The sequence below is a fragment of the Notamacropus eugenii genome, chromosome 3, assembly GCF_028372415.1.
Source record: "Notamacropus eugenii isolate mMacEug1 chromosome 3, mMacEug1.pri_v2, whole genome shotgun sequence".
Lineage (NCBI taxonomy): Eukaryota > Metazoa > Chordata > Mammalia > Diprotodontia > Macropodidae > Notamacropus > Notamacropus eugenii.
In genome coordinates this window covers 409,415,074-409,437,008 of record NC_092874.1, presented here as the reverse complement: position 1 = coordinate 409,437,008, position 21,935 = coordinate 409,415,074, and the positions used below count along the sequence as shown (strand labels likewise).

Here is a 21,935-nt window from a genome sequence, read left to right as displayed (position 1 = left end):
GACCCAGGATGAGGCAGTTGGGGTTAAGTAACTTGCCCAAGGTCACACAGCTAGTGAGTATCTAAGGACCTCTTCTATAAAATGAGCTGGAGGAGGAAAGGGCAAACCTCTCTAATGTCTTTGCCAAGAAAACCTCAAAAGGGATTTTTTTTCTGCAGTCCTGGATAATTGGACAAGCCTGAAAACAACAAGCAACATCAGATTTATGGGGTTTTTTTGTATATCTGTTGCTTCCCTCTAGTAGACTCTCTAAGTTCTTTTGGATTGTTGCTGTCTTTTTTTCTCTTCGTTGTCTCTCTAGCAGCTAGTCCAACGTCTCTTTCAAAGTAAGCCATCAACAGACACTGGTGAATGTGTGTTGAGTTGAATTGAAGGCACTGCACGTTTCCCTGTGCAGTGCCAACTTATGCTGATTTCTGGGTGCTTAGTAAATAGCAGTATTAACAAGGCTCTAGTTTATCTCTCTAGCTCTCTCTCTCTTTTTTTTTTTTTTTTTTAACAATCTTGAATCCTGGCTTCCTTTAAGTCCCAGTCAGAATCTCACTTTCTACAAGAAGTCTTGATTGATCCATTAATGTTAGTGATCCTTCACCCTCACCCAAGATGATCTCCAATTTATCTTACACATAGCTTGTTCGTACGTGGTTGTTTGCCTGTTGTCTCCTCCAATAGACTATGAGCTTTTTGAGGGCAGGGACTATTTTTATTTTTACCCTTTCTTTGGATCCCCAGCAGTTAGCACAGTGCCTAGTACATAGTAAATTCTTAATGAATGTTTGTGGAATGAATTCACATGTCTGTGGTTCCTCTTTTAAGAAAGAGGCAGATAGAAAGCAATTTAAAATCTTTCCACAAAATTTCACACAGTTAAGTTGGCTGAAAAATTAAAAATAAATAGATCTTTTGCAAAAGTTCTTTCAGCCTTGGCCTGGGCAAAGATACTGAGGGAAGCAGGAACAGAGAAATGGCTGTAATAGAAATTCCTGAGATTCCCAGGTGTGGGAGGGAGAGATGAAACCCCTCTTGATTATCTCCACATGGCAGTTACTGGGCTGGGGACTACACGGGAGGGGAGAGAGCGCTCTTAAGGGACTTCAGAATTGTTTGATGAATACTGAGGAACATTGTACTTTCCTTAGTCAGAGTTGGAGAAAAATCTGTGAAAAGCACTGCAGCAACAGCAGAGGAGAAAGGAAAATAACCACTTGTATGTAATGCGGCTTTGTAGTGAGGAAGCAAAAAACCCAACCCAGCTAACTATCTGTTAAAGGGCCTAAGATCTCATCCAGTCTACCCAGCCTGAACAGAATACAAATTATTCTGAGTATAGCATCTTGTTAAGGTCTTTAATCCTTCCTATGGGATGGAAACCAGCCCAAAATAATAGATTCTGAAGACCCAAGGGGCTGTTTAGGAAGAGTAAGAGAAAATCAGAGCCACAGGATAAACAAGGGTGTGCATGGAAAGCATTTTAAATGTATTGATTCAGGGTGTCTTTTTTCCCTGCTGCTTAATTACCCAGAGCCACCAAAAAAAGATGAATGGTGGATAGCATTGTAATGTAGAGAGAGTATTTTCTTTGCTTTCCCTTCCTTCTCTTATTTTAAGCTTACAGAGCACTTCTCAAAATATATCAACTCTGGCATATCAAATGACTTTTACCTCCCCTCCCCTGTTAGACTCCACCATCAAAGATTCAGATATCTCATGACCTTTTAAACTCATAAAACTGGATTATCACCGAAAACATTTGAGCTCCACATGTTATCTACCATTACTGTAACCCCTGTAAGTGAGGAAAAGTTTTATTTTCCCTAAAACAATAATGAACTAAAATCAGTTGTCAGTGAACATTTTCTGAGTCATGTTTTGTTTACTATGTATTTATATTTATTAAATAGGAAAAAATTAAAGGCATGAAAATTCTTTATGATTCAGTGGAAACAAATAGAAGACCTTAGTTATATATTACCTGGGTTTCCATCTTGTCTCTGATTCTAGTAGTGTGAGCAGATCTCTTTACTTCTCCAAGCCTTTTTTTCTGCAAAATGAGGATCAAAGAATTAGTACACCCAGACTCAGAAAAGATATTATATGGGAAGTATTTCATGGTACAAAAGGCTCTATAGAAAGGCGTCCTCATTACTCGCAAGTTTACGGAAAAATATGGGTTTAATCCTCTCCCTAGTACGTCAGCTATCTGTTGTCATGACCCATTTAGCTTCATTATTTCTCCCTGATTTTGAGTCGTTGTTTTCCACACTCTGTGCCAAAGCTGTTGCTAAAGCATTCCAGGAATTCCTAATCCCTGGAGCAATGGCCCCCAGGAAGTCTGCATTGCAGAAATGAATGTGACAGTTACCATGTTGTTCTGAATTATATAATATGAAAAGAATCACTTTTTCATTTCTGCCTATGAAAATATATATTTCACTAGTTCTGTATTCAGTATCACAAAACCAAGACTTAAATTTATGAACTACTGTGCTATATATTTATTTTAGCTACCTTCTGTTTTGGTGCCTAAAGGACAGGAGCCTGGCAGGTCATAGGACCACAGCTTTAGAGCTGAAAGCAATCTACTCACTCATTTAGGTCAATCCCTCCCACTCCCCCACTCTTATTTTACAGCTGGGGAAACTGAGACTCATAGAGAGTGAAGTAACTTTCCCAAACCAAAGGTTACTCAGATAGTAAGTGACTAGTCTGGGATTTGGACCCATGTCCACTGACTCCAGAGCCAGTGTTCTTTAATGCCTCCTGACATATAAATAGGTGCTATTATATGGGAATGGCAGCTCTGAACTATGATTCTATAGGCAAATTTCATTCCTACATTTAAAGGGTTAAGATCAGAGGACTGGAGTGGGGATATTCTCTGACAAAAAAGAATAGGGCAGGGCCATTATAATCATAAAAGCCACCTTTGGATAGGGCTTATGGGTTTACAGAGCAACTCAGGGTTGCTAATTGAATTTATAAACAAAGCCGTGTTTTCAGGGGAAGTGCTTTCCCTGCTATTTTGAGGACAAGTCCTGTGATAACAGGAACAAACTAGAACTTGGATTTGGCTTCTGCATATCCTCATTCTTTAATAAACTATATTCATTTCAGGATTCAAGGATCTTTCATTCTTTAAATTGTATCACAACATTTTCTAAATCCCTCCCCCTCCCCCACTGCTTTTTTAATTGAACTCTTTTTGAAATTTTTACCCCTTTACCCAGGAGTATTCCTTTATAACAAAGAATTTAAAAAGAAGAGAAAAAAATCATACCTATCAATACATCCAAAAAAATCTGATATTATATGAAGTGTTCTATATCTGTAGACCACACCACCACCACCTCTGCGAAGTCTTTTTTAAACTTCATTGATTGGACCAAATTTGTTCATTGTAAATTTGCAACATTCATTTTTGATTATTTTTTGGTAACTGTTTTTACATATTGTTTTTTCCTGGCTCTTCTTGCTTCACTTTGCATCAGTTTATGGAAATCTTTTCATGTTTCTCTGTATTTGCCCTTTTAGTAGTCTGTAGTTTATCCCCTTCTAGTTTGGATTTTAGGACTTCATTTGTTTCATTAAAGGAGTTTGGTAGGGTGCTTTCTTTACCAGTTTTTGATAATAATTTGTAGTATAGATATTAATTGTTCTTTAAAAGTTTGACCAAATCTAAACTAGATTCTGGTAGTGGAGATATTCTCCTTTGGTAAGTAGTTTTCTTCTTGGAATTTACCCTTCTGCATCCACTCCTAAGGGTCTCTGTATTATATAATCTGTAACACTATTCTTATTAAATATATTTTATCTACAGAACAAATTAAATTGGTTTACTAAGATCCATTATAGGCAGTACTTGCCATATTTTAGTAATTTCCAGTGGTATCTCTTAGCTATTCACCTCTAGATTTTGGTGGGAACAATGTTAGTAGCAAAAAATAACCAATACTAACCCTAATCAAGTAGCCTGATCGAATAGTTCACATTTCTATCCTACCTGATAGTCTACAAAGTACTTTTTCAAAATATTTTGTAAGGAAGATAACAAGTTAATTACTCTCATTTTGCAGATTATGGAAACAGTTCTGGTTAGGTGAAGTGACTGATATATTGTCACACAGCTATTGAATGTCAGAACTAATTCAGACCTAGGTCTCCTGTCCCATATTCTTTCACAGGTACAGGGTTGAATAGATTTAAAGTGAATTTTAAATAATTGGGGACCATTTTGAGAGTAAAGCCAGAAAAGCAAGTCCTACCTCCAATGCATGTTGGCACTGTGACACTGGACAAGTTACCTTCTCAATGATCTAGACAGTTCTCTATGGTTATAGCAGAGAGGGTACATACTTTCATGGCAGAGAGTTTTCTCACCTGGACCTTACCCATACCAGTGAGATCACAGATCCAGTCCCCTGTCTCCTATCTAAGAGACTGTGCCCAAAAGAACAGCATACTGGAATCATGTCCTGGATCTTCCACATTCTAGCTCTGTGTTTTTGATCATGTCACCTCACTGTTGTCATTTGTAAAATGAAAACCGTTCTCCTGATGTTAGTAAATATTTTAATAAATGTTCTAATTTCTTCTGTGTATTAATAAAGTTATGTTTTTGTTGTGTGAGAACACTACATTGTGTTAAATGGGATCAGTGGTAATACTGTATATCTGACTTCACAAAGTTGTTCTAGGGGAAGTGCTTCATAACTATGGCGTAAGTACTCTGTAAATGTAAGCTATAACGATAAATAATAAATAAAACCCCAGGAACATAACAGTTTAGCCATTCGTGCAAGGCTTGAAAGTGAATAGGTACATCTTGTGACAAGAGAACATCGCTAGCCTGAAAATAAAACTTAGTTTTGAGTCCTGAGAAGAAACTTGTCCCATAAAAGTTCATGTCAGTAGGTATTTTCATACTGGTGCTTTAGATATCAGTTTTATACTATTGTACATCCTTGATTCTTTTAATAGAACAATGCATTTATTTGCATTTTCTGTATTTGTTTTTCTTTTCTTGTCCAATACTGTGATTCCATGGGGGAGCAGAGGGAGGAGCATGTGTTTCTCATATTAGAAACTTTCTCCACCTAAGCAAATCAGGAACTTCTATCCTTAGAGAGTTGCCTGGGCAGGAGGAGATTCAGTGAATTGTCTGTTCCTACTGTCTGTATATGTTAGCGTTGAGGCTTGAACCTGGGCCATCCATACAGTGAGACAGGCAACATACTTGACCTCCCCCCCATTCACTGTAAATGTCAGGGTGACTGGACTGATTTAAGGGGACTGGGTTCCAGTGATTTGACTTCCCACTAGGGAGATATTCCTTCCTCCTTTTGTACTTACCAGTTCAAATCCTATTTCTGCCTCAACTTGCTATAGACTTTCAATAAATTATAATTGCGATTGCTGGCTTTGCCATTTAAGGAATCTGCATCCAAACCCCTGATTAAGACACAAGGCTCTAACAAGACATTCTGTTAAGTACCATTATGCTGGGAAACTGTCTGATCCAATAGCCTTGTCTTCTCATCCTTCTTTGTAATTATTCTCCCAGTCCCTTTACCTTTAGAGAAATTCTAAGCGATGTTGTATAACCTTGTACTGCCATAATAGTGCTGCTGTTTTATAGAGTGTATTTGATTATTTTTTTTTGTGCAGCCTGATTTCACATGCCTGGGCTGCGAAGCATTTTGTAAGCTCATTCACTGTTCACTTAGTTGCTACGTTACGAATTTTATTCCATTTCTATGAAAAATTTAAAACCTCTAAAATACTCTAGAGGATCTGGAATTTCATAAATAAGGATATAACCTAAATGAAGATTTCTTTCACACATGCCCAAAATTTTGCAAGCAGCATTACTGAAAGGGGTAGCAGCCTTTCAGATTCATTTAGCATTGCATAGATACAGTTGGAGAGTGAAAGCCATCCATCAGTTCTCCATTTTAGTGTATGATCTAATTTTTTCCATTCCTACATTTCTTTGATGTTGGCCTTTAAGCTGTTTTTCCTGTGTAATTCTTTGAATCTAATGTGCTGTGACCTACTCATAATCATGATTAACCTATCCATTGCACTCAACTTACATCAGAGATTGTAGTGTTCCAACAGAGCAAAAACATAACTTTATTAATACACAGAAAAAATTAGAACATTTATTAAAATATTTACTAACATCAGGAAACAAAATGAACTCTCCTTATATAATGACATAGGGTTTTTCTGATTACATTATCATATTTATTTCATGCTTTATATTAAGATATTTCCTATATTGCAAAAAGAAGACAGTCATTTTAATAACTAGATTTGTAGTTCTGATAATAATGGTGCCCATGTGCCAAAAAAGTATCCAGGCTGGAAAGCACATCGTTTCTTAACCTCTTGGTTTCATAGTTCTATGTTTTGCTTAAATGGTCTGGCTTCATCTTTCTTTGATGATTGAGCAGCTTTCAGAGAGGAGTGCTTAATGATTTACATTCAAATTATACAAAACTGGATAGTTTTAGAAACCACGTGACAATGATCATGTCATTAAACTTTTCTCAGCTGTAATTGTTATTTTCATAAACTTAGAAAAGATATTGCTCTATATATTTGCAGCATTCAATACTAATTGTACGTTTATTTTTTGAAATTTGAAGTCTGTACACTTAATCCTAAATGCATCTGTGTGGAGACAAAGTAATGTAGTAGAAGGCACATGAGAAGTAGAGTCGGAGGATGTTGGTTTCATTTCTTGACTTTGCATTCTACAACCCATGTTAGTTTGTGCAGGTGATTCAATTTCTGTGGCATCAGTTTCCTGATGTAAAATGAGAATGATGAACTAGAGGGCTTGCAAGATCTCTTTGAGATTTTCTACTAGAAAGCTTATTAAATTTGAGCATTCTGTATTCAGGTAGAGATGAGCATTTCCAAGAATTACTAAATTGAATCCATGTTTCCTTTAGTCAAATAACATTCAGATGGAATGATGCGTCTTTCAAACTGGTGAAAAATGACTCTGTTTATCGTAGCACCCATTTTCTGTAGTACAAAATGTGACATGTTTCTAAGACACAGGAAAAAAAAAGTTGTTCTTTAAGAGAAATGAAATGGATAAGAATAGGTATTGGACAAAAATCAGATTTGTTGTTTAGTTGTTTTTAGTCATGTCTGACTCTTCGTGACCCCATTTGGGGTTTTTTGGGGGATGGGGCAAAGATACAGAAGTGGTTTACCATTGCCTTCTCCAGCTCTTTTTACAGATGAGAAAACTAAGACCAAGTTAAGTGACTTGCGCAGGGTCACATGAGTAGGAAGTGTCTGAGAATGGATTTGAACTTAGGTCTTCCTGACTTCAGACCTGGAACTCTATTCCACTATGCCACCTAGCTGCCCATAAAAATCAGAAAAAGGTGTATAATATACCTGCAGAACTCTTTCAGAAAGTTTCCTCTTCCTAGTCATCATTGATCAGGCTTCACCCAAATGAAGTCTGAATCTTTTCACTATAATTTTGCATAGATATAGTTTCTTTTGAGTTTATATTTGGAAATAAACTGCTGCCAATGTTTCTGACACTTCATTTTGTAAATTGAGAAATCTGCTTAAGCTACCAAATAGTAGAAATCAAATTTAATTTCTTTAATAGTCCCATGTAAGAAGCAGCTTGGAATGAAGCCAGATGAATCAGTGACACTATGTGTTCGTTTTTTTCTCTTGTCTACAGAATCAGGAGACTGAGGAGAGGAGGGAGATTTCTATAGAACAAAGAACCTAAGTTTAGATTTCGGCGTCAAGATTTTCTAGTGTGTGACACTGGGAAATTTCCCATTGAATCTGAAACTTGCAAGGGATCTTAGGACCTAGTAAGGCCACACCTTACCAAGAATCCAGTCTTCAGTATCTCCCCAAAGTGGTTATTGGACCTCTGGCTGAAGACCTCCAGTGCCCTGCTCAAGGCAGCTCATTGTCCATTTCTGTCACTCTCTTGGTTAGGGACTAGGTTTTTTGTTTATTTTGTCTTGTTTTCCTATCAAATGCTCTAGATGTGCCTCTGGACCACTTCCCCTAATGGCTCTTAGTTCTGACTTCTGGGACTAAGATGAATACTCGTCCTTCCCCATGAGGGACCTTTCAATGATTTCACCTCTAATCTTCACTTTGCTCATCAAAACATCAGCTCTAAAGTGCAATGCAAATGTGTTATCTGCTGAAATCTTAGGAGACAAAAGTGAGTCAAGCACATACCTGGAAATTTTCTCTCCTCTTTTGAAATCCAGCAAGTCTGGAGACAAGGCAAACAACTGAGGGTTGTTTTTTTTTTCACTTAATCTTGTATAAGTGACCAGATGAACAAGGAACACCTCTTTCCATGCACCATGTTTTAATTGGCCAGTGCATCTGTGGTCTTCATAAGACTGCCAGAATGTCAGGTTTTTCATTTAAAAGGAGTTATAATTTCTGAAAGTACAAACCATGTATTAGAGATTTTCCTAACAACTTTGACTAAAGTCTATTTGTGTTTGAGCTGTGTTTTTTTTCCTTCCTTGTAGAACCTCGGAGTTACACTGAAGGCCTTAATCACTCAGTGGTGATGTCAGACAGCCCAATTGGAACAAACCCTGCTGTGTTTCGGTCTGAGAGGCCAACAACTCCCTCTTGTCAACGGACCTTTCCATCTGCCTGTACAACTTCAAGCAGTAGCCCCCTCCAGAGAGGCGAGAGGTAGGCAGAACTTGTTGGCAAATATCACCTATTCCCCTAAAGAAATGGGCTTTGAGTCAGGAAATGGAGGAATTCATTTTCAAATTGGATTCCAACTGCCTCTACTTTTCTCTGAATGTATACATGAGCTAAATAAAGCATTTTAAGTAAAGAACTTTTATCTCCTCAGAAGACTTTGTTATCACTCGTATTATTATATAATACTTCATTACTAAAAACTGTCACTGAAATATTAATAGTGAATTTGAGGAAAATAGTGCTGAGACTTTGACCATGACTCATTAGCTTTTAGTTAAAATATGTTATGGGGGCTGTGGGTATGGGGTCAATCCCCACATTGACCATTTGTCTCCATTATCTTCCATGACCACAGACTCCCCTGGTCACAAAGTAGCAGCATCTTATGGAGCATGGCCAAGTTAGTACAATTAGCCATATGCCAATAGAGAGATCAGACCTGTAGCCTTGGCAAGGGTGAAAAGTCCAAAGATTTCTAGAGTAGAGATTAGGAAGTTTGGACTGTATCTTGACTACCACTAAATGAATGACCCTGGGCAAGACACAGATGAAATAGAAAACTGTGCCTCCGTTTTTTAATGTGTCAGATGGAGTCATTGACTGCCCATCCTGCCTCACAAGAATGGTGGTAAGAATGACATGAGGTTTTATTCATTCACTAAATGAGTCAACAAATACACAGCGATTACTTGTACAATTAGCACTAAAAAAGTAAGAAATAAAAAATTAAATATGATGTCATCATCCCCCATGTCCAGCCTCCAAGAATTTGCAGTCTCAAAGAGGAAGTAAGAAACTACAAAAATTAGCATGACGTAACATTTGACTAGGGTTTGATAAAAGTACATGGGATTATGAGAATTTAGAGAAGAGAGATTACCTTCTGGATATGAGGATTAAGGTGTATATGTCTTAGAAAAAGTACAAAGGATTTTGGCAATAGAAATGACCAAGACAGTCATTCTAGGCTGAAGAAATGGTCTGAACAAAGTCCAGAAAGTGTGTGTATGTCTGAGAAGCCGTAAGTTTGCCTGGAGCACAGGGTTCACGCAGGCGTGCTGAGACCTAAGTATGAGAAGGTAAGCATTGACCATGTTATAGATAAAATTAAGTGCCAGGCTAAGGCATTTGTGCTTTATTCAGTTGATGATGATGGGGTCTTTGAAGAATTTGCTTTAGGGAAATGATATTAGAGGTGCAGTTTAGGTAAGATTATGAGGAAAAACTTCTTAGCACTTGTATTTGTTCAAAAATAGAATAGCCTGCCTAAAGGGTCACCTTCCTTGAAGAAGCTGGTTGTCTGAGTGTGTTACTATGAGGATTCCTTTAGCTTATGAGTTGAAGTAGTTGGCCTTTGAGATTCCACCTGACACTCAAATTCTGTCCATTCTTTTTTTCTGCTGCATGTGGTACTGCCACATTTTCTTCATTTGACCAGTTCTTTTGTTTTCTCTTCAAATAGTCCTTCTACAGCAGAGCACCAATGGCTAGAGAGCAGTCCCAAATCTACTCTTTCACCACAACTGTCAATGAGGGGGAGCAGCCGACCCACAGGCTTTCTTGTGGGTTCAGAGTTTTCCAGTTCAGTGCCAGATTCTTCTCTCTTGTCTCATTTCCCACCTTCGGAGCTGCAGGTTTCTAATCTAAACAATCATGAAAACTCATCAGCGGAGCAGTCCCAAGAAATTCTGGGCAACCCAAGTGGCCAAGCCTTCCTAAACTTTGGTGTGCCTAGCATTGGCAGTAACCTCCAGCGTGACGAAAAGCCAGGGACCTTACTGACTAATTCCAATGGAGCATCTAAACCTCCGATTGCCCCACTGGCAGGAGTTGTTGACAATGGCTTCCTGCCTCATAATTTTCTCACGGTGGCCCCTGGACACAGCAATCAGCACAGTCCAGTCCTGCAGCATGCAGGCCTGTCTCTGCATTCACAGCCACCCCTTCCAGAGAAAAAGAGGACATCTGAAGGAGATCGCTCCTTTGGCTCCGTCTCGCCGTCTTCCAGTGGCTTCTCTAGCCCCCACAGTGGGAGTACAATCAGCATCCCTTTCCCAAATGTCCTTCCTGACTTTTCTAAAGTTTTAGGCACCTCCCCCTTACCAGGTAAGTGATATTGTTTTGTATCAAATGATCAGTAATCTCTGAAAATTCAGGATGACTTAGTCTTCAGAGCTGAGGTTAATTAGCTTTTTGTAAAGACAGCTTGAATAAAAATGCATTCACCGTCTCTTGTGTTAGTTAGTCTTAAAAGACAACAGGCCAGATTACTGGGAATCTTTGAGACGATGTCAGATGGGCACAACTATAATTCTTGCTCTGGTGCCAACCCACCAGCAAAGGGTGATCTAAAAGACCCCCTATTAACCTCTTCTGACTTCTGCATGTCTACAAGTTAGATTCATGGCAGGCATAGGTAACACAGATTTTGATAGTCATTCCATTTGCCTTTTGGGGAAGATCACTGTCCTGCCGAGTTCCATATTTAAAAGGAGTTTCTAGGTGCATATTTTCAAGTTTTATAGTTTCAAAAAGCTTTTTAATGGTCCTTGCAAACTCCTAATCAAAGTATTCTGGTTTGTTTATTTTGTGTTCTTAAAATATTTCATACTTCCCCCAAGACTCTCATTTGAGTTGTGGTATTCTTTCCTTTCCCTTTCCCGCTGCTGCCCCCACCACCCCAGTGGTTGAACTCTAAATTCCTAGTTAATCAGAACCTTATTGACTGAGGCGAGAAGTTACAGCAGGAAATGACCTTTGCAATGACTGCTTTCTAATTTGGCTTTGCAGAAAATCCAACTGATAAACATGTGACTGTGAAATTTGTTCAAGACACATCGAAGTTCTGGTACAAGGCAGATATTTCAAGAGAGCAAGGTATGGCATTAAACTCAAGAAATACCAGCTGTCTACATTCGAAATCTCTGGTGCCAGAGCCCAGCTTAATTTGCAGCTACAGGAAAAGAAGGAGAAAAAATCTTAGCCTTTGGGCATCCGAAAACCAAGTTAGGATTCCTTAATATGGATTTAATTAGGCTTGGTTTAATTAGAATGCGGACTACATTTTATTGTGCTACCCTAGGGGAAAATGCTATTATCTTAAACTTTTATTAGAAAGCTTAGCACTAATGAGAGAGAGAATGTGCCATGAGCAGTAGGCAAGGGTAACGTGCATATGTTATGCAGACTTCTGCCCCATGAACTAGTCTTTGAATCCCCAGGAGACCATGAAACCCTCTAACTTCTGATGCTGAAATAGCTAATAATTGTGGTCAGTAGATCCACTCGTATCATTTTTCAAGTCTGTCTCTACCCAATTTTTCATTTATATTTTGGCCAGTTTTCCTTAACTCTTTTTTTTTTTTAAGAGACAGAGGAGATGCAGAAAAGAATGCTTTTTAATTTCATTTTTTCCTTCCAGAAATACTTAGCCGAAATGCATAGTTAGGTTGGGGATAGGGGAATCATATGCATTTGCTTTATTTTTGGCATATGATCTAATTGGAAATATGGGAGTATATCTCCAGCAAATCCACATATGTTTATGTTGAAGTTTGAAAGGTTTATGTATAAGTATTCCTAATAAAGCTGTGAATTTATTGTTTTGATATCTTGCATTCACATGGAGGGGCACCCCTGGGGAGTATAAAGAGCCCTGTTCTAGACATCAGAGCACTTAGGGTCATAGAATCATAGGGTCATGACTGGAAGGAGTCTTCAGAGGCCATTTTATGCAGTTTCAAAGATGAGGAAACTGAGCATCCCAGGGAGGTTAATGACTTGGCCAGAGTCACACAGGTATTCAGCATCAGAGGCAGATTTGAACTTAGAGTAGTACCCTTCCCACTGAGTCATTTCCTAGCTGTGACATTTAAATCACTGTATTGACCATTGGTGAGTCTCTTGACCTTTCACTTATAAAATGGAGAAAATACTTCTTGTGGTAGTATGTAATTCACAGGATTGTTTTTTGGATGAACTTAAGAGTTTGTGTATACCATTTTCCAACTGTGGAACACCATGGAGATGTAATTGGTTTTGTTTTCTTTTTTTAAATCTGGTAGATTATTTGTAGGTTTAGCTCAGCTTACTTTTTTAAATTTTACATTTTTAGTATTACCCCTGACTTATTATTCTCTGCTGAAAATTAACAGAATCCCTGAAAATAAGACTATAACTTAAACCAGGGCTTCTTAAACTTTTTCCACCCCTTTTGCCTTTTGGCAATGTTCATTGTCATTGCATGGACTAAGGGCATGCGTGGTACAAAGTGCCTGTATTCTTTATGTTCTGAACCAAGGCTACAGTGAAGTTGCAGGATCCTACATGGGCAACTGCTTCTAGAAACACCTCGGATTCGTTACATCTTTGCCTTTTTAATTAATTTTTGGTCATTTCATGTTCAGAAACCTTTTACTGTTGCCAGATTTTTCTCAACCCCTTATGGGATTGAGACCCACAATTTAAGAAGCGCTGGCTTAGACTATGTCTTAATTCTTGATCAGTACTATGGTAGCTTTAGCCTATTGGCAAACAAAATGCCAACCTTTTTTTTTTTTCCTTGCTGGAAGTTTGGCATTTGCAAAGATTTTGCCTCTTTCTAGAAGAATGACCTAGTGAGAGTGAGGTAGAGCCATTATTAGCATGCTGAACTTGAAGTCAGGAAGACCTGAGTTCAGATGTCCCTCAGAGACTTGCTCGCTGTGTGACACTGGGTGGGTCCCTCACCCTCTCTTGGACTTAGTTTCATTCTCTTAATAGTACACAGTTGTTGTAAGGCTTAAATGAACATACGTATGTAAAGTGCTTGGCAAATCTTAAAATACTTTATAAATGTTCGTTATCACTATTGTCATGAAACCTAAGGGGAAGCAGTGAGAGAGTGGAGTGAAGTATCTCTCTCCTGCTTTTCATTTGGCAAATCCCTACTCAATGGACAACGATAAAAGAAATAAGATATAAAAATAGAGTGATTTGCTGAGTTTGAAAATGAAAGCATCTGAGGAGGTAGAAAAAGAACGAAATTTTATTTTTATTCAGGCTTTTGTTTGCCTCCTGCGTGCATTGGACCATTTGATATTGGGAGTCATTTAAAAGATGACAATATTGAGACAAAATTGTGTCTTGAGTAAAGGGGATTAAGAAGTTCATTTAAAATACTTCTATTTTACAGTTTTTATTTGTGGGTCTCTTAAGTGTATTTCTGGTGAAAGAAAATCATTCTAAAATAATTCTATGACCCCTCTAGTACTTGTGTGATAAAGATGTATGCTCTCATTCCCCTCCTGATCAATCAAGTTCCAGTCTATCTATTTGGCACACAGGCAAAATACTCAGTGAGGGAACAAACAACAGATCCCCAGTACCACATACCTGAACTCTGAGCTTTGAAATAGCTCTGTTTTGTTGTTAAAAACCAGAAATCTTCAGAAACCAAGATCGAGTTCCCCACTGTCCACTGTACAGCATATATTTAGAAAATCAAGAAGTCCAAAAGAGGAAATTTTCAAAATTAGAGAAGAAATAGATAAATTGAGAAATGATGAGAGAACTGACAAAAAAACTAAAAACTGCTCTTTTGAAGAAACTTACAAAATCAGCAAAACTTTGACTAAGGGCAGCTAGGTGGGATGGAGCTTTGGACCTACAAGTCGGAAAACCCAAGTTCAAATCCAGCTTCAGACATTTACCAGCTGCATGACCCTGGGCAAGTCATTTAATCCCTGTTTAGCTCAGTTTACTCATTTGTAAAATGAGAATTGTTGTGTTCATCCCTCATTTTTGAAGAGGCCAAAAGAGATGATAAATGTAAGTTACTTAGCACAGTACCTGGCACATAGTAAATACTATTCAGATGTTGTTAGTAGTAGTAGTAGAAGTGGTGGTGGTGGTAGTAGTAGTAGTGGTAGTAGTAGTAGTAGTAGTAGTTAAGAAAGGAAAATCTAATTAATAAAGTTAAACATGAACAAAATGAAATGACAGCAGAGAAGATAGAAATATAGTATTTAGAACTTTTTTTATAAAATCACATGCCAGTAAAACTGAGCTACAAAAATCTTAGCTACAAATTTAAAAAATTAAGTAAAGCCACCTAACCAATTTAAGCAATCCAATTTCATAAAAGACCACCTGCAAATAAGCTACTTCTAAACTCTCTTTCAGTGGGCCACCAGAGAACAGAACCCTTAGTTCAGATGGGTTTGCAGGAAAATTCTATAAATTTTTAAAAAAATAGTTAATATCTATATGACATTTTTGTCCAAAACTGAAAAAGCTCAGATTTCTAGAGGAAAGTAAAAAAGATTATAGCATCTGATTCTGAATTTTTTTTTTGAGTCATCACACAGTACTTTGCTTACACCAATAATCCCTGTTGAATCTTCCAAGTGTTCACTCTCCATCGGTGTTTTCATGGCAGCAAAGCTGGTTTAGTTCTTGAATGGCAAGGCTTCACACATTACTTCGTACCTGCCATTGTCACTTTTGCTCAAATGGTGTGCCAGTTTTTAAGGCATATGCATGGAATTAGCATTGCTTGTCAGACTATGTTCTCTCTCTTTCTCTTTCTCTGTCTTTGTCTCTCTTTCTATTATTTTAAAGAATAAAAATAAATTAGAGTTGCGATGTGTTCCTTGAGGCAGGCCTAAATTTGTTCCCACTCCTCCGTGGTGAACTTGGCTAGGTCATCTTAAACTTAGCCCCTCCAACCTCAGCCAACATTCAGCCCAGGGCGGCTATGAGGAGTGAGTAGTTTACGACGTCCTATTATATTTTGCTTTATCATTGAGAGCATACCAAGGTTTTTAATTTCCTCCCTGACCCAACCCCAACATACACACACAAACACACACACACACACACACATCTCTTCATTTTTGTGCAACGCCAGGTTAAGTAAATTTAAAAGATAATTTTAATTAACAATAATAATAATAAATATTTTCTTTATAAACAAATAATAGAAACTTTGCTATTTATTATTTGTATATTATAAATTTTATTTAAGTCAATAAAAAAGATGTATTGCTTGAATGTCGATATTTATCTCCCAGTTATTTAAGGTCAGCTATCATGGACCATACAAGGTGATTTGTGTGAGACATGGCTACATCTTCCTGCTTTTTGTCTCTGAGCTCTTGGTTCACCTCAGACAAATTAACAGATGAAAAAGAGAAATGTTTCCATTCTAAATCTCTTTCTTTCTGACTTTTCACAAGTACTAAGAATTTATGGGTGCAAAATTGGGGAAGTGTTTTTGAATATCTCTTTAGAAATCTGGCCTGAATCAAAGCATTTACAGACTGCATACCTCCCTACTGACTCTCTGATCAGTGTGCTGCCATGAGAAACTTGAATTAAATCATCTGTTCTTTAAAAATTTTTCCTCTCTGTTCATTGTAGACAATCCTTGTGAATTTCAAATATTTGAGTGAAAGTCTTGACATGTTTGGTGGGGCTTTTTATTTAACAATGGTTAATATTAGTTAAATGCCTTATAAACTTGTGTAAGTAATAGAGCCAACATGCTCCATACTTCATGCTTTGTTAACAATTCAGAGTGGATATTTTCATGTGTCTTGATATTTTAGACCCTCCCCCCATCCCAGATGAGAAACTTATCTTCTCCTTTCATCACTCCCATCACTTCTTCACCTGAAAGCATTACGCATACTTCAGTGTTTTTTGAAAAACATCTCTTCGTTGCAAGGCAATACATGTGGTGTAGGTCTATGTGCCTGGAGTAGAAAGCCAGGCATACTGACATAGGAATCTGCTCTACTCTTTCTTCACAGGGAACAAGAGACAAAAGGGATGTACTCTTTCTTTTTTAAAAAAATATTATTTTGTGCATACCCTTTGACCCAGCAATATTGCTACTAGGACTGTATCCCCAAGAGATCATAAAAATGGGAAAGGGTCCCACATGTACAAAAATATTTATAGCAGCACTCTTTGTAGTTGCCAAAAACTGGAAGTCAAGGGGATGTCCATCAACTGGGGAATGGCTGAATAAATTATGGTATATGAATGTAATGGAGTACTATTGTGCCATAAGAAATGATGAACAAGAAGACTTCAGAGAGGCCTGGAAGGACTTATATGACCTGATGCTGAGTGAAAGGAGCAGAACCAGGAGAACTTTGTGCACAGCAACGACCACAGTGTGCGAGAGTTTTTTCTGGTAGACTTGGAATTTCGTAATAACGCAAGAACTTCTTAAAAAAAAAAAATCCCAATGATGGTTCTCTAAGGCAAAATGCCTTCCGCACTCAGAGAAAGAAATATGGAAGTCATTTGCAGAATGTAGCAGATCAGGTTTGTGTATGTGTATGTTTTTGTGTATCATGTTTTGATTTGTTATATGATTTCTTCCATTTATTTTAGTCTGACTACATAGCATGACTATAGTGAAAATGTACTCAATAGGAAAGTATATGTAGAACCTATACAGAATTGTATGCAGTCGTGGGGAAGGAGGGGGGTAGTGGGGGGGATAAAATCTCAATTGTATGACAGTGATTGTTAAACATTAAAAAATAAAAAAAAATTAAAAAAAATGTTACTTTATTTTCATTTTCTACAATCACTTCCATATATCTTAGATTTTTTTTCCGCCTCCCTACCTCTTTTTTCCCCTCTCCTCCCCAAGATGGTGTGCAATCTTGTATAGGTTCTACACATACATTCTTATTAAATACATTTTCACCTTTTTCATGTTGCATAGGAGAATTAAAATGGATGGAAGAAACCATAAAACAAAACAATACATAACGCAAGAGAAAATGGTCTACTTCATTCTGAGATCCAGTTCCATAGTTCTTTCTCTGGATATGGAAGGCATTTTGTCTCAAGAGTCCACTGGGAATTTTTTTAGGTCCTTGCATTGCTGTGAAGGGCTAAGTCTACCAGAAAAATTCCTCACACACTATGGTTGTTACTGTGTACAAAGCTCTCCTGGTGCTGCTCCTTTCACTCAACATCTGTTCGGCCTTGAGGCCAAAGGGCTACCCGAGTCTTACCTTTCACCTGTCGCAGGTCTTCTGTGGCCAAACCGGATAAACGTGTTGAGAGAAGAGACTTTCCAGAGTGGAACAAGGATTAGGCTTTATTCAGGATCTTAGTTACATGTGCAGGGTGAATTCTTCCTCAGGAGAGAGGAATTCTCCTCCTCCCAAGGAGGCAAAGATCATACAGCAAGAGAATGGGAGTGGGAGAGGGGAGGGACCTTCTGCCCTCTAAGGGCCCCTCAGCGGGAAGAGCGCCTTCAGGCTTTCCTGACCCTACTTAAGCTCTCCCACCGCATAGTTTGCACCTGAATACCGTGCCTGCTCTCAGCCTTTAGCTAGTCAACAACAGGTGTGCTCAGACCATCAGTTAATCTCAAGGGTGGGATGCTCTACCCAGCAAGTTTCCCACAGAGAATAGGCGGAAATGCACGAGATAGCCCGTGTCTCACACCTCAATTCCCAGCTGTTCCCTGGGGGGCCTCATGAGAACTCTAAGGTTTAGAAGTCCTCACCTTTACCTGCCCGAGACTGTCCACATGAAACTGAGCTTACACCCCCAACAAGCATCAGTTCATATATGTCCTTCCAGGCCTCTCTGAAGTCTTCCTGTTCATCATTTCTTATAGCAGAATAGTATTCCATTACATTCATACACGACAACTTGTTCAGTCATTCCCCAATGGATGGGCATTCCCTTGATTTCCAGTTCTTGGCCACCACAAAGAGTGCTGCTATAAATATTTTTGTGCATGTGGGACCCTTTCCCATTTTTATGATCTCTTTGGGATACAGGAGGGATGTACTCTTTTAAAAGTTACAGTTATTGCAGAACAACTGAAATATAGTGAACTGAAACTGTATTAGAAAGGAGTGAGTGAGTGAGTGAGTGAGAAGGTCATTGCTCATGGTATAATGGGGCCATAGAGAAGAGGCTCCTTGTCCCTGATTGCCAACATGTGTCTCTTCATTCCTTCCTATGGTCTCTGCAGCTATTGCCATGCTGAAGGATAAAGAACCAGGCTCATTCATTGTTCGGGACAGCCATTCTTTCCGGGGAGCCTATGGCCTGGCCATGAAGGTTGCTACGCCTCCTCCTTCAGTCCTGCAACTTAATAAGAAAGGTATTGTATACTCATTTACAAAGGAAATAGTTATTTAGGGTGACTTGGGTGGTGGAGGCCAAGGCTCTGTCCCATGTAGAAGAAATTTTAGCGTCTAAAATCTGTTTCTAAATCAGAGCCAGTAAATCTGGTGGCCTTTTCATGCATCTGTTGGTTTCTCTCCTCTTGGGCAGATGATTTAATGAGTATTTTACATTAATATTCCTGGAGGATTTATTTATATTTCTATTTGTTTTATTGAGACAGTGCTGTAATATTAAGGGACCATTGAGTTACTCTTTATCTGCACTGATAATGTATTTTCATAAACCTGAACTTTTTTCCCCACTATTTAACCTCAGTTTACTTACCCCTGCCTCACTAATCCAAGTAACAAGAATGAGATTTGCTCCAAAGATCTGTCTTTCAAGATTTAATTAGTGTCTAATTAGGATGTTTCAGATGGGGGCCTTATAATTTCAGGAGATGGCCATGGGGCCATGTTTCCAAAGAACACTCAAATATACTTTCACTACTCAAATAGTGTACATCTATAAACCTCCCAAAAATAATCTAATAAATAAATAATAATTAATATGTAATAATAAAATAAAATAATAAATAAACTCCAAAATCAATCATTTTAGTTACAAAAAGGAATCTTCACTTGAATGGGATGAAGGAATACATGAGAAGCATTTATTAAACTTATTGTGTTAACCAGAGGGGATTCTGCAATATAGAAGCAGCGATAAATCCACCAGCTTACATTCTAATAGGGAGAGACCACACATGATGGAGAATGTTGACCAAGAAGAGGTGTTATTTAGAAAGTTAGAGGTTAGTTAGTAGAACCATAGGAATTGATACAACCCTTTCAGTAGAAATAGAAATACTGATTGTTTTCACAATTTAGAGGTGGAAAATGGAGGGAAGAGTAGGTTATAAAACCAGCAGTTGGTTTTATATGTGGGCATTAGGAAAGCTCTTTGTAACTGGTTGATGAGTGGAGGGTGTGAAGCATAGTCTCGTAATGTACTGTTCAGGTGAGTTTTTACTCACATGTCCATTAATCTGGACATGTTCTTCCTGATAGGTAATAAGTCAAAGGTATCCTTTTGACCAAAGCTCATATGGGAGGGGGAGATCAGGAAATGCTTCATTAGGTGGAGGGAGACTGGATCTCTTGAAAAATGTCTAATATTTTGATAGCTAGTGATGGAGCTTCAACACTTGGGGGAGCAACCCACGTGTAGGAAATTGTGTCAAGAAAAGGTTAAATTAAATGGAGAAGAAAGGTCTTGAGAGAGAATTTGAAAGGACATCTAAGCCCACACATGGAAGTTTTTTGAATTACATGTAAAGGACTTTGAATATCATTAATAACTCACATTTCTCTAGTAATGTAAAGTTTATAAACCACTTTCCTAAAAACACCCCTTTGTGAGGAAGGGGGTCAAAGTATTATATGGGCAAAGTGCTGAACCAATGGTGGTTGACTGGAACTGATGTGACTTAAAACATACTGGATGATTGTTCTCGTATTAACCAAAAATAAGGATTAAGTTGTGGAGCAGAGATGACTATTTTTCTGTTCCCACAAGTATAAAGCATCATTAGGAAAACACAATTTATGCATTTGTCTGCATTAAAATAAAGCATTTTTATACAAGTGAAATCATTAAAAAAAAAGAAAAACAACATATTGAAAAGTTTTAAGCAGATATGAGATGCAAATTGTGTGTGTGTACACATATACATATGGAAATGTAAAAAATTGACACATTTAACTCCTAGTTGTGAGTGGATAAGTTTTCAAAGAATGATGAAATTTTTTTTCCAAGTTCTCAACTTCCATACATTGTCTCCCCTTTTACTGCTCACAGTAAGCACTTAAGAAATGCTCACCGACTGATGATGGGGGGGCAGTGCAAACACATTGTAAATGATCACTTGAAAAATGTACAACCTCATTAATAACTACAAATTAAGACAATTTTGATCTACTATTTTGTACCCATCACATTGGCAAAAATAATTAAAAACAACAATTAAAAACAGTGCTGGCAGGTTTGTATGGAAAAAACAAAAAACCAGATACTGTACATGTTTTCTTCTGATGATATTACAAACCTGTAGTAACCCTGGAGAAAAACCAAGGCATATAGAATAAAAGTTATCTTTTAAAATATCAAACTCTTTGACTTAAAAATGCCCTTGTTGAGAAGATACCCTGAAAGTGTTGAACCTCTTCCCACCTCCCGTAAAAAACTGTTAAAAATTTTGTTAGCATTATTTTAATTGCAAAAAAGAACAAACAAAAGCAAACTAGAAGCAACCCAAATGTACAGTAATGAAGGAATAGTTAAGTAAATGGAAGCATATTAATGTAATAGAGTATTATAATCCAGTTAAGACATGTCAGTAGACAAGATTGATGGGCTATTTCATGTGTTAATGTCAGTTAATTTAAATGTAAATGGTCAACAGGTAGAATTAGGTATATTGAGTTTCAACGTTAAGTTTTTAATTAAACGTCTCATAAAAAAAATGGAGAAAACTTACACATTTTCTGTTGGCTCTTAGGTCCTAGCGTAGGGTAGACATGTATAAACCCATGCGTATATTTGTGTGTGTACACACATGCACACATATACAGACATATGCATGTGTGTACATATATAAATTATGAGTGTACATACAAATGTATGTACATATATGCATCTTATCAGTTTTGAAGAACAAATAAAGATCCTATGGAATACATTAGTCTGCTTAGAAATTCAGGTGGTAATATATAAAAATATCCATAGTTCCATTTTTTTCTTAGTTTACTTTAAAGAGAACAGGTCTTCCATGGTCACTGTATGCTTATGCCTATTTTTCTTTCTTACTCCCTTTGGCCTCATTGTTAGCTTTAAGGTAACAAAATAAAGAATGTTTATAAGAAGAAACCTAAGAAAATCATAATGGGTGTGAAACAGTGGCTGCTTTGACTTTGTCTATTGGCTGAAATGAAGTCTCGGCTACTGCGCCATTAACTATATCCTTGGTCTGGCAGTAGAATTTCAAGATCCAAGAAGAGGGTTGG

General features: G+C 37.7%; 1 protein-coding gene across 9 annotated transcripts in view; it reads left to right on the top strand.

Annotated features, from left to right (window-relative positions):
- Positions 1-21,935, top strand: part of TNS3 (tensin 3) — a 511,962-nt gene that overhangs the window by 462,761 nt on the left and 27,266 nt on the right. For all 9 annotated transcript variants that reach the window (XM_072598110.1, XM_072598117.1, XM_072598114.1 and 6 more), the window contains 4 exons: positions 8,547-8,718; positions 10,199-10,842; positions 11,527-11,613; positions 18,734-18,865. In XM_072598110.1, the coding sequence (XP_072454211.1) occupies positions 8,547-8,718; positions 10,199-10,842; positions 11,527-11,613; positions 18,734-18,865 (1,035 nt within the window). The remainder of the gene's footprint in view (positions 1-8,546; positions 8,719-10,198; positions 10,843-11,526; positions 11,614-18,733; positions 18,866-21,935) is intronic.